General features: G+C 35.5%; 3 protein-coding genes across 3 annotated transcripts in view; 1 reads left to right on the forward strand and 2 right to left on the reverse strand.

The window, feature by feature from the left end:
* The window catches only part of LOC124454209 (nuclear pore complex protein Nup50-like), a 9796-nt gene extending 6922 nt beyond the window's left edge, over positions 1–2874 (reverse strand). The window contains 1 exon segment of the mRNA XM_047005014.1: positions 2646–2874. Coding sequence (XP_046860970.1) covers positions 2646–2874 — 229 coding nt within the window.
* A 2046-nt stretch (positions 2875–4920) lies between these two features.
* LOC124454210 lies at positions 4921–6020 on the reverse strand. Its single transcript, XM_047005015.1, has 3 exons — positions 5864–6020; positions 5362–5598; positions 4921–5264 (listed from the first exon to the last, which is right to left on the reverse strand). Exons 1-3 carry the CDS (start codon positions 6018–6020, stop codon positions 4921–4923), a joined length of 738 nt encoding a protein of 245 aa, XP_046860971.1.
* A 4570-nt stretch (positions 6021–10590) lies between these two features.
* LOC124454658 (52 kDa repressor of the inhibitor of the protein kinase-like) lies at positions 10591–12121 on the forward strand. The gene is made up of 2 exons (XM_047005432.1): positions 10591–10672; positions 10895–12121. The coding sequence occupies exon 2, from the start codon at positions 10930–10932 to the stop codon at positions 11950–11952; it is 1023 nt and encodes a 340-aa protein (XP_046861388.1). The 5' UTR covers positions 10591–10672; positions 10895–10929; the 3' UTR covers positions 11953–12121.
* Positions 12122–12738: the final 617 nt, after the last annotated feature.

Consider the following 12738-nt stretch of genomic DNA (forward strand, 5'->3'; position numbering starts at 1 on the left):
TGGAGGATAACACCATCCAATGTCTGACCAAGGGCTAATGTTGCCGAAACAGAGTGGAATGTACCGATGTTAACAGTTCTATATCTGTACCATGTGGAATTTTTCCATCAAAGGCCATCATTATATTAGTTTCGACAGCAGCGGCTGACAAATCTTTTGAAAACCGACAACCTGAAATCATGTGACCATTTTCTACCAACATCAACCGAGCGCCTTGCCGTGGAACTGTATTATCTTTGGGACCGCTTAATAGGATTAAATCTCTCAAAAATGGCCTGTTATCAATTGCTGTTGATGAACGAGTTTGCCTTGTTCGGCTTCTTGCAGCAGGTCTACTTGCGGGAAAATAGCGCCTCGATTGAAATGCAGTGGATGAAATTCTTCTAATTGGGAGGCGATTCTCTGTTGTAGCTGTTGATGCCATTTTATTAGGGTGATGCGCTAATTCTCTTTGGCAACTCGTTTCAGCATTTGGCAAATTCAAAGCGGTCGTATGTCGTCCAAATATAGTTCTCACTTCTTAGCTTACAGAACTGTCAACGTCAGGTGATGTTCTTCAGACAGCTCTGTAACTCTGCCAAGAAGCTCCTGAGTAATTTCTCTATTGCTCATTTCTGTCATTTTGGTGAGAGCGATACAGTATAGATAGAAAGAAGACAAAGTTACCAACCCGCCGAAATTTGCATATAATTAATAACTGCTTATGAAACAAACAAGTGTTGTTAAATCATTACTTCGTGTTGTTAAAGAAAACTCATCATATAAATCTCGTCCGATAAAAAATTTTGTTACAGTTTATAAAAAAACTTGTCTTATAAATCTCGTCACAGTTTATAAAACAACTCGTCATATAAGTCTCGTCATAAAAAACTCGTCTTATATATCTCGTCGTATAAATCTCATCACAGTTTATAAAAAAAACTCGTCATATACATCTTGTCATACACAACTCAACAATAATAATATAGTTTTCACACCGCATTGCAGTAATTTACAAGTACCACTTTACGAATCTCGAATTAACTTATAGTAATTCTAATACGACATATAAATCTCGATTCACTGTTGGCAGGTTTGTCTTGCCATAGAGGAACAAAACAAAACAAGTTAACGAGCAACAGTATTACAATAATAACATTCATGTGATATGACATGTGTCATATCTACTTAATTATGCAAAATGCTGTTTGTTTATATGTTTTTCTTTGATGTTCATATCTCAACAGTCACTTTCGAAAAATGTAAACTAGTCTTTATTCCTTTAAATGTTTGTTACTCCCGTATTAGATCTCATTCGTTGAAATACAGTTCTTCCTAATGGTTTCCTTAACATATCAGCAACCATTTGTTGTATGATATAATAATCAAGTGCAATTTCTATCTTCAGTGCTTTGTCGCAGATGAAATGATATTTTATGTCGATGTGTTTCGTTCTTGGATGGTATTTCTGGTTTTTTCGACAAACTTATTACTCTTGCCATATAATAATGTATCGTAAAATAGGTTTGGCAGCATTCCAATGGTGTTGGTTAGGGTTGGCGCTGAATTGATTAACTTTCAAAAGTACTTGTGCCAGGTCTGGTCTTGTCGCTGCAACTGCATACGTTAATGCACCAATCAATGCTTGATATTTAGTTGTGTTCATCTTCTCTCCTTTATTACTCAAAACCTTCGTTAAAAACTCAACGGAACTTGCAGGAGGATTGCAGTCTTGCATTCCAAATCTCTTCAATATATTCGTCAAGTACTTTGATTGATGAAGTTAAATCTGTTTCTTTTCCCTTTCTCGTTGAATTTGAATGCCAATACAGAAATGAATTTCGCCTAAATCTTTCATTTCAAAGCTTTTTTTTTTAGAATATCTTTCTCGTCTTCTAGCATTTTCTTGTTGTTATATGCAAGAATCAAATCATCGACATACAACGCCTAAAAGCATGACATTCTCTCCCGCTCGTTTAATATACAGGCACCGATCAGATTTGGATTGGACGTAACGAGATTTCTTCATGAGCTGATCAATAGTATCCAATCAGCACCGGCAGATTGCTTCAAGCCGTATAAGCTTTTGTTTATTTTACAGACCATATGTTCTTGTCCCTTTTTCTCGTATCCTTCAGGTTGCTTCATGTATATTTCTTCTTTAAGTTCACCATTCAGAAATGCTGTTGACACATCCATTTGATGTACTTCCAAATTTAACTGTTTAGCAATTGCTAAGATAGAGCGAATTGTTGTATGTTTTCTATTGGAGAAAATGTTTCTTCATAATCTAAACGATATTCTTGTAAGTATCTTTTAGCAACTAATCGAGCTTTATGACGTTTAATTGAGCCATCTGCATTATACTTTACTTTGAATATCCATCAAGAATCTATGGCTTTACGATCTTTAGGTAAATCAACCAATGTCCAAGTATTTTTCTTCATGTGGGAAGAATATTCACTGTCTACTGTTTGTTTCCAATTCGCTTTATCTGGACTATGAAAGCTTTATTAATATTGAGTGGTTCATCGTGACGATAGGCTCATCATCAATGATAGCAACATTGTTCTGTCACCAAATATCTGTGTTCACCACACCATGTATTTCAGGAGATTTGTGTATTCGTGTTGATATTTGTTGTAGTTGTTGTTCATCTATCATACTGTTGCTGGAACTATCTTCCATTTCTTCATCGACTTCATGTTCTTCGTTGCCTTCTAATAGTTCATCATTGAGTTTTTCGGTCACAATATCTTTATCATATCCATGTAATACGATGGTGGATTTCTTTGGTCGATGAAATGAGCTTTCATCAAATAACACGTCTTTTGATATCTGAATTTTACCAGTTGAAGCGTTGTTGAGTCGATAACCTTTACTTGTGAAATGCATTGTTTGAAAGGTGGCATGCGCAATTTGCCAAAATCGTTTTTCAACAGTGGAATATTAAATACAGATGACATAGAATACAAGAAGCAAGTATATGAAATAAATTACTGGTGTAAGATGATTATGCGCTAAAGATTTTGTAGATGTGTCGTGTTATTCAAATAGTGGTGCACCAACTGTTTATAAAGGAAAGGTAAGTTTAATAAACCGAAATTATTTTAGTCGGAAATGTTTGCTTAACCTTTTACTTTGCGAGCTTGTTCAGTGATTGTTCAACTACTACGCTGCCAAGGGGTTTATTTAAAAACTTGCCCACAGCAGAGACATCCGCGTCTGTAGTGAATTGCAATCTGTGTTATGTACATTAGACTAGGTAACACATCTCGTGGAAATTAAAGCGGGAAGCTCGATCATTTGCTGTTGACTTAATAGGGGGTGTCGGTCTTACTTTACCATCCTTTTGTATTACAAATTCACATTTTTTTGCTTTCTTATATTTTAAAAACTTCTGATTTAATAAAAGTTTTAATGAAATGTACAGGAAAACCGGTGGAGAGTTTTAACCCTAATGTTGTATTATCTGTGCTTTTGTAATGACTGAGAAATGAGATAGCATGTTGTATCGTCATTTAAAAGTTGAAGTTGACAAGGACAATTTCTGTTCCATGAGGCATTTTTCAAAGATGAATTCTCAGTCTACGACAAAGTATCAACAAACGCATTCATATCTTCAATATATTCATCTATAGTGTAGATGTTCATAAAGGAACTGGTTAAAAACTTTGCTTCACTAATGAAAAACAGAAGTTTTGCATATTTCTATGATGTACATCTTGTATAATTTGATGATATAGTTTTCAATTTACTGATATATATCAAATTATCTTTCTGATTATTTGTCTATGTTGATTTGTTTTGTTTCTTTACAGAATAAACAATAAAAACGTAGTTTGAAATTACAACCGTCATTTTTAATAATTAAATTTGTGAAGAAAAAGAGATGTCTCGAACAAATGTTTGAAGTAATTTTCTATTAACGTCAAGATGCTTTTGAGACTAAGTGAAGTTATTTCTTATTTTTATAAAGAAAAATAATTGCGTTTTAAATTGCTCGACGTGGCTTGATGAGAGGAAAATTAATTTTTTTTATTAAGTGTACTCTCTCTGAGTAGTAAAATTCACTTTTGCTATGGTACGAATCACCTAAATACATTTTGCTTTCTCTTCAAACAGTTTACACCGCTCTTAAATAAATTTAAAAATTTGATTTTCTAAGCAGATCTTTTGCTAGAAATAGAGAGCTTAAGCAACTACGTTTTACTGGACGGCAACGGCAAGAGGAAGTTGTTTTTATTTCCGTTCTGCGTTGTATGTATTTTGTTTACGCCGTCGGGCCTCTGCGCCGACCTGAAAATACTTGCTTGAAGGTTGCCTCTAAAACCTCTCTAAAATTGAATATGGCTGACAATTCAAAGAAAATGGAGTGGACAGATGAGCACGATTTATTGTTGATGAGAGAAATGATGGTTAGTGATCTGTTTTAATACAAAAAGGGAAGCCCCAATCGGGGATTAGTATGGGATTCTATTGTCGAAAACTTAAATAAAACGGAAGCGCAAGTCTTTACTTTAAAAGACAAGAGAAGTGTTCGAGACCCGTGGAGTCTTTTAAAAGCTAAGTTCAAGCAGAAGATGCACAAAGAAGAAAGGGCAAGTGGCATTGATGTCGACGAACTGTCGGTGAAAGAAAGTTTGATTGAAGAGTTGTGCCAAAAAGAGGACAGCTTCCTTGAGGTAGCATCAGTTCAAATCAAAGGAAAATGCAAATGCTATTGATATAAGGATGACAGCCTTGGAACGAATAGGCGAAACAAGCAAGAGAAAATCTGATGGGCAAAACTCTGATGTTAAAAGAGAGTACGCCGCGGAAGTTGTGAGTTAGTCGAATATTTGAGAGAAAGATCAAGCAAGGAAATTGAAATCCGTCGTGCAGAACTAGAAGTAAAGCGAAATGACCAAGAAATACAAAATCAATTGAGTACCCCAGCAGCTACACAGCAAACAGAAGTCTTAACAATGCACAGACAATATATGCTTTCCCAACACTACTTAGACCTATTTTGAGGTTTTTGAAGACCATGAACCGGAATGAGTTGATCACATCTCCAAATAACCATTCCACAGACACTCTAACTGAACTCATTTGCTTGTTGAATTCTTTCATTCTGTCTGTGATTACCCCATGCCGAAAAGGAGCTTGTAGATGAATCCTCTGTGGATAAGCGGGATCCCCATATATGCATAATGGTCTCCCATCCACAGAAAAAGCATTTTGTTCCAGGTCTTGAAGGAAGTTTGAGTCAGCCAGCATACCAGCATCATGTTTTTTTCCTTCTGTAATATAGAAAGTATTTGCCTGAGTTATAGACTGTTTTTGCTTGTACAATATAGTGTTTACAATAATATTTTCATTTAAATAATATAAGCATACCAACTGGACCAAAAATATGTGCAATCAAACCATTTGGCAATGCCACACCCTGGAACTTCAAAGAGTGAACTTTTTTATGGCCATTGTAAACAATTCGCTGATGTTTTTTTGGCCGTGAAATTGGTCTGACCGTTCCATCAATAAAGCCAAAGCAATTTTCATAAGGTGCTCCTTTTTCATGGATGGCATTGGCATAAACCTGTAGATATTCTGGGCTTAAAAGATCATGGTTCCATTCTGTAATTTTTCGCTTATGATAATTATAAAGTCAATGATGGTATTTGCAATCATACACAACTCAGGAACTGGTCGCCCAAATCTGCCAATCATGTCTGAAAATCGACAAGGGTAAGCAAGACGATTTAAAAGAATGCATAGCCCCTTCAGTCCTGAACATGTTGTCTTTGTGGACACTTGACTATTTCAGGGATTCTAAGATTTCGTTGGAGGAAACTCAAATCGCGTTTGTTGGCTCGGAATTCTACTTTACATTCATCCTCACTTAGATTATCTAAAAAAAATAGCTCATAATTTTTAAATGGAAGCTCTGGGTTCCTTGATTTATATGCCTTGTACAATATGATCAATTCATATTCGGTAATGTAACCTTCTTCAAAAAGCACGCGACAAAAGTTTCGTATTGTTTTAAACGAAGACATGAAAATAAGTTCACTTTCTACCGCCGCTTTCTATTACGAACTTTGCTTAACTGTTTTAAATATACGCGGGAGCGTCATGCTCGTCCCAGTCTTTCGCGATGTCTCACGACGCCGTTGTCGGATAAAACGTTGTTGCTTAAGCTCTCTAATAGGGAGTTTTAGCAAGAGTACGACTCATTGAGTTCTATAATAACTGGAGCGGCTATCTCAAGCGCGGCCTTAGATATCTGATGACGCCAAAAAAATGGCGCATTTCGTCCTTTGCCGCTGAGATTTACCGAAATTGACCGCTTTTCCGAAAATTTTACAATTTCCCACTCCCTCCTGAGGCAAGAGTGAGGAAAATGTATGTGTGTATTTCCTTAAAAACCTTAAATTCATAACAGCGAGTCAACTGTGGTTGTCAGTTATCTGCTCTTACGAGGATGCATTTATAACTATCGACGAAAGAGCTATAATATATGTCGGCTACACATGAATGAATGCAGATGTGGGTCGTTCTTTTACCAGCGTCAAACTTGTTTGATCGATTAAACTCTTTAGTCTATACGAAAAAGTATATCATAGTTCATTTACACGGTTCACGAGAGAGAAGTTAGCTTATTTGTTATCATTGCTATTTTGCTTCTTTTCATGCAATGGGCAATGGCTTTTCGCCACAATTGTAGAATTTTTACTTGTTTCTTTAAAAAAGTAAATTTGAAATCTCTGGATATTTACGGATTTTCTGTAATTGAGTTTCATATGAAATTTCAAAAAGACTCAAGTCTGCTTAGGTTTAGTAAATGAAAACAAACAATATTGTATAGAACTTACTTTAAGTAACCTTTTTGTGATGTTCTGAAGTGCAACTGCATCAAATACTTGTAAAGTTGTAGCACATTTTGACAGGGGCGGATTTAAGGGTCATCAAATCCATCACGCGACGAACGTATGAAATGGTGATTAATTATTCATGCAACATACTAAAATTAATAAATAATTTAGTCAACTATCACATATCGTAAGCCAGTGAACTCCATATATATATATATCTGGAATGATAACGACAGTACATTTTATAGATATAAAATTGAAGCCAAAGTCCTAGTCTCTTGCGCGGTTTGTACGTCAGTTCCAGTCCTTCAAAGTCGAATATTCGCGCGGTTTGTACGTCAGTATCATTCCCCTGAGTGCTAAACATACACGGCCAATATAAATTTGAATACAAATTGCAAAAGCATAAACATATAAACAACATCACGACAAACAACACACGAGTCCAACTCTTCGCAAAAGGTTATTTTTTACAGCTGAAACTTTACTACAGTGAGTTCGTTGTAACTTACAACTTGTAACGAGGAAAAGCCAACTGAAAATTACACTGTTTGCTAAAAAGACAATACAATAGAAAATATGACGAAAAAATATTCAAGCATAAATTTTCTTTCGTCGGAAGGTAAACTTTCAAACGGAAAACAAAAAGACAGTGTTTGTCTTTTTGTCATTTAAGTGGATTTAAAGATATGTTTTCCGAATAAAAAGAAACTTGAATATCCAGTTTCATAAAAATATCGAGTCTATAACTCGCATTTTACTTTTACAGAGCGATTATATTTTTCATCGATTTTGATAGTGCTTGAAACTTGAAATACTAAATGGTTGTCATCTCGATATCAATAATTGAATATCCTTAAAGACTTTGATATGTTTTAAAAGAAAACCGCAGCGTAAGAGCAGATCGACTAAGTTCACCTCATCTTGCTTCTCGATTTATCACTTTGATTCACTTTCCGTGAACCTTTTCATTACAAACATTTCGTTATTTTTACGCTCTGATCAAGATCCGAACTCTATCATTACCAAGGGACAACTGATTTAAAAAAAATAAAATGAACACGCGAGAGACTAGAGCCTGACGTGTGATGACGAATGATGACAACAAATATTTTTTGGCTTCAATTTTTGGCTTCGGTTATCATTACAGTTATTCAAATGTCGAGTTCACTGTCGTAAGCCAAACGAAAGCATAACGATCAGAATTAATTAATGGCCTGAGTGTACAGCCGTTTTTTTAAGGAAAGCTATGTAATTAGCCTCAAATATGATCTCAAGCCCACAGATCCATCAAAAAGTCAAATCTTAGTCTTCTCATTGGTCAATTCGCCTATTGCCATGGAAACTTGCAGTTTTGATGTATCTGTGGAGGCCTGATGGATTGACGACTTTCAAGGGCTCTAACAATCATATTTTATATTATCGACTAGTATTTTTACTTTGTTATTTTACGCTATTTGATACTTTGACTGATTCACAGCGGGGGGTCATTTATTTTGAAGGTCTTATCTTTCGCTACATCGCAAAATTGCAATCACGCTTTGTTTAAAAAAGTTTCAGTTGTATCTGATATGGATTACGGTGTTGTTCAAGCTGCCTTTGCGGCAGATGATTGTAAAATTTTGGCAGGTTTTTATGTTGATCTTGCCAGGCAACTAAATGAGCAAGATGAGATATCGCTTGAGCAACTATTGGGTGCCATAAGTAGCTCGTCAAACAGCATTAGCAGAAACTATTGCGCGGAAACTTATATTCCTTTGACTGTTCGAAATCAAAAGGAAAAATCGTGCATAGCTTTGAGGTAAACTATATATTTTGTACAATTTTTCTCATATTTCACTAACAATATGTAAGAATGTAAATATGCATACAAACGGTATTGATGACTTGCCTTGTTTACGTTCGCACGGTTTGCTGGCAGGCAGATAAATCTCAAGGGAAGTTAAGCATTTTTGCTTAATTGTGCTGTGTTTCCAAAACGAAAGCACTATACAAAGTCTGCTTGCTATAAGTTGCCAGCAAAACGTCTGGTTGTATATTACAGGTCACTTGTGTTGTGTAAATCTCATCAACCTTTCAACTTGCTGATTTTGTGGTTTTAGACTCGCATTTTAAAACTTTATGAATGTACAGTGAGATAAACTTGTCAAATTTTCAGTTCAACCTGCTTGTTGATTATTCCTTGATTCTTTATAATTCTACTATTAACTATCCTATTTGAATTACTTATATTCATTCCCTGCTTATAGTTGTCAGCACTATTACACATTTCATATAGAGAATGTAGATTTTGTCAATATAAAAACATAAAGTAAATATCATATTTACGCGAGATTTTATTGTCAGTTAGCTATTTTATTACTCAATAAAACTAAATAAGATTATAACATGATTATATAATACATTTATCAAATAATGTCATATATAGAACATTTTGGAACCAAACCCAAAAATTCTTTCATCATCAGCTTCATGTATTTTCTTAGATCAGAAGCTTCAGGGAATTGCTTGTACAGTTCCGTGTCTTTGTCTCTGCTTGGTGATGATAGATTGGTTCCAACTTTAAGAATCTTAACCTCACTTGAGCTTTTCCTGAATGCTCATTTTACTGTGAGCATCCCTGCTTTTGTCTGCCATTGAAGAGCATCCTGATTTTTTAAGGGAAGTATAAAAATCTTTTACCCTTATCTGTCTCTGTTGAGTCCTTAGATACCGGTGCTAGTAAGGAAAATTTAGTGAAGAAAGAGGCTGTTTTAATTGCAATGATAGTAAATGGTCATCATTTCTTTGTATTTTGGGTCTGTCTTCAGTTTTGAAAAGATGTATTGTTACATATTATCCGGATTGTGGACAACACAGGCTCAAACTTTTATTTAATCGTGTTATTCAACCCGCTTGCATACTACTAGGGTTGAAAAGAAATTCATATTCTATTCTGCCATGAAGGTGACATAAGAACTGGAGAATCATTTCAGCCTAACCATTTTGTCCCTCTTCTTTTTCATGCAAGTGCACACAAGCGAAAGTCTGCTGACATTACACAAGCCACAACGTCAGCAAAAAAACGTAAGGTGCCTTCCTTATTTTCCAAGAAGGTGGCAAAATTTCCTTCTGGTAATATTCCAATTATTTCTAACTTTTACTGCATCAGAAAACAGCCATCCAAGTTATTTGAAAAAAAGCCCAATGAAACTTTTTCTTCTGCCAAACAAGTTCCTTCTTATATCACGTTGAAACAACCAATTAAGTCCTCCGCTAGTCAATCTTGTCCAGAAAAGAAGTATCATTCTGTGCATAATTTTGATGTTGCAACTTACCAGGATAAAGTTAAAGGCTTAGATACTTCTGGTGTTCTTCAATTGATTAAAAATGTTTTCAGGCCTGATGAGAATTTTTCCTTTCCTAAGACCGGTGGTAGGAGCTTTAGATATGACTGGCTAAAAAAATATGACTGGCTATGCTACTCCCCATCAAAAGATGGTGCATTTTGTTTGTCATGCGTGCTTTTTGGTCATCGCTTCCCTGTTAAAGCTTCTAAGATTACAAATTTTTTTTCTAAACCGGTTTCACGCTAGAATGATGCTGCATTTACTTTTAAACGCCATGATGAAGGAGAAGTGGGGTTGCATGCCGAAACAAATCCAATTTTATTTGCCTTACGTGCTCAAATGTCAGGGTCTGAGCAACCAATAGAGCTCATGTTAGAAAGAAATCTTAAAAAAGAAGTCGATCAGAACAAATGTAAACTGTCTTCTATTGCTGATTGCATTCTTTTTTGTGGTCGTTTAGGTTTGCCTTTGCGTGGCCACCGTGATGATGCTAAATATCATCCAGAGGTTGGTCAGTATTGTACCGGGGGTGTTGGAAATTTTGTGGAGACACTAAATTTTAAAGTTCGTTCAGGGATGGTGTTTTAAGGGATCACTTAACATCTTGTGGGAAAAATAGAAGTTACATCTCTAAGACCAGCCAGAATAAAATGATCAAGTGCTTTGGAGAGGTTATTACTGAACAGATTGTCAACGACATTAAGGTTAATAGGTTCTTTTCTATTATAGCTGATGAGGCTGCAGATTCTTCCCATAGAGAGCAAATGGCTCTAATTTTACGTTTTATTGATAAGAATATGGACATAAGAGAGGAGTTCATTGCCTTTCTTCAATGTAAGTGGGGATTGAGTGGAGAGAACCTTGCTAAATTAATTCTAGATAAACTTAAAGACCTTGGCTTGCCAATTGAAGACTGTCGCGGACAAGGTTATGATGGTGCGGGTGCTGTTGCAGGTTGTGTTAAAGGTTTGGCTGCCCAAATTTTGAAGCTCAACTCGAAAGCATTATATACCCACTGTTATAGTCATAGGCTTAATTTGTCAGTTTGTGATTCTTTGTCAGATATTGAGGTTAAGAAAGTACTTAACAAAATAAAAGATGTGACAAATTTTATCAATATTTCTCAAACACGCAATATACCGTTTGAGGAGACTGTACGCAATAGTTTAGAAACGGACTCAAAAAAGACTAGATTGCCAGATGTTTGTAGAACCAGATGGGTAGAACGAGTTAAAGGTTTATACACTTTCGAAGAATTGTTTGTTCAAATTTTTGACACACTGGATAACATGGCAAATGGTGGCAGTCCCTCTCTCGCTGCTGATGCATCCTCTTTGCTTGAAGGTCTTTCTGAGTTTCATTTTATCGCCCTCTTGGTTATTACCAGAAATGTTTTTGATCTAACGCTTCCTGTTACTCAGCTTTTGCAAGGAAAGAGTATTGATGTTATGGACGGGATTGAGTTGATCTCTTCTTTGAAAAGCAGTGTTGCACATGTGAGGAATTCTATTGCTTCATATCATGATCAATGGTACGACATTGCTTTGACGTTAGCGGCAAAGGTTGGGGTAGAAGAATGTAAACGTAGGACAATTGGAAGGCAAACTACAAGGCCTAACGCTCCTTATCGTTCTATCTCGGAGTATTACAAACGAATCTATACGATTCCTTTAATTGACCATCTTCTCTCGTCTTTGGATGCGCGATTTGACACGGAAAGTGTAAATGTTTATCAACCGCTAAGTATTGTTCCAACAAAAATGTTTTCTCATAAAAAATGGGATTGACTGGAGACATAAATTTAAGATTGTTTCAAAATTTTATGTTGCTGATTTACCCAATCAGTTAGGTTTAGATGCAGAGTTGTTATTATGGCAATCCTTCTGGGAACATCGTAAAGGTCCTTATCCATGTAATGTAGCTACAACTTTAAAAGCTATAAATTTTGATGGTTTTCAAAACATAAAGGTCATACTTCAAATATTAGGAACCCTTCCCATAACTTCATGCGAATGTGAACGTTCGATTTCAGCGCTGCGAATTCTTAAAGATTATAAGCGGAGTACTATGGTTGAGGAAGGGTTAAATGGTCTTGCTCTAATGAAAATTCATCAGGAAATTCTTCCAGATGTGCAACGCGTAATTGATAAATTTTCTGTTGGCAACACTAGATTTAAATTTAATTGAAATCATGAGAATTTTTTTAAATTTTGTCTTTCTACATCTTAATTCTTTTTTTAGTTTATAGATAAAATTGTTGATGTACCTATGTATAAAGGACATGCATTTAATTCTATGCAATAACCAGATTGCTGGCTTCGGCTCTTTAAAGGGCTGTCCATGTCGGATGATGCTTTGAAATTTGGGGCATCATCCTAGGCATGCTGAAGAGCCCTGATATTGGGCGAAACAGTCTGTCATCATCTGATTAAAGGGAATTCATCTAAGTTTTCGCAATTTTATGATCGCTAAAGTTTTATAAATCGCTGCATAAGATACAATGTATGATGTCATCTATGACGTCATATTTGAGGCTACATATGACGTCATAAATTTTTGACTAACATATGAAA

Source organism: Xenia sp. Carnegie-2017, unplaced genomic scaffold (genome assembly GCF_021976095.1).
Source record: "Xenia sp. Carnegie-2017 unplaced genomic scaffold, XeniaSp_v1 HiC_scaffold_3, whole genome shotgun sequence".
Taxonomy (NCBI): Eukaryota; Metazoa; Cnidaria; class Anthozoa; order Malacalcyonacea; family Xeniidae; genus Xenia; species Xenia sp. Carnegie-2017.

What these genes read in the sequence shown, in the direction of transcription:
- LOC124454210 (XM_047005015.1), bottom strand. Translation starts at nt 6,020, where the DNA reads ATGTCTTCGTTTAAAACAATACGAAACTTTTGTCGCGTGCTTTTTGAA. An exon ending in ATTTTTTTTAGATAATCTAA is followed by an intron (nt 5,599 to 5,863) that starts GTGAGGATGAAT and finishes GAAAAATTACAG; the next exon opens with AATGGAACCATGATCTTTTA. An exon ending in ACATATTTTTGGTCCAGTTG is followed by an intron (nt 5,265 to 5,361) that starts GTATGCTTATAT and finishes TCTATATTACAG; the next exon opens with AAGGAAAAAAACATGATGCT.
- LOC124454658 (XM_047005432.1), top strand. Translation starts at nt 10,930, where the DNA reads ATGGCTCTAATTTTACGTTTTATTGATAAGAATATGGACATAAGAGAG.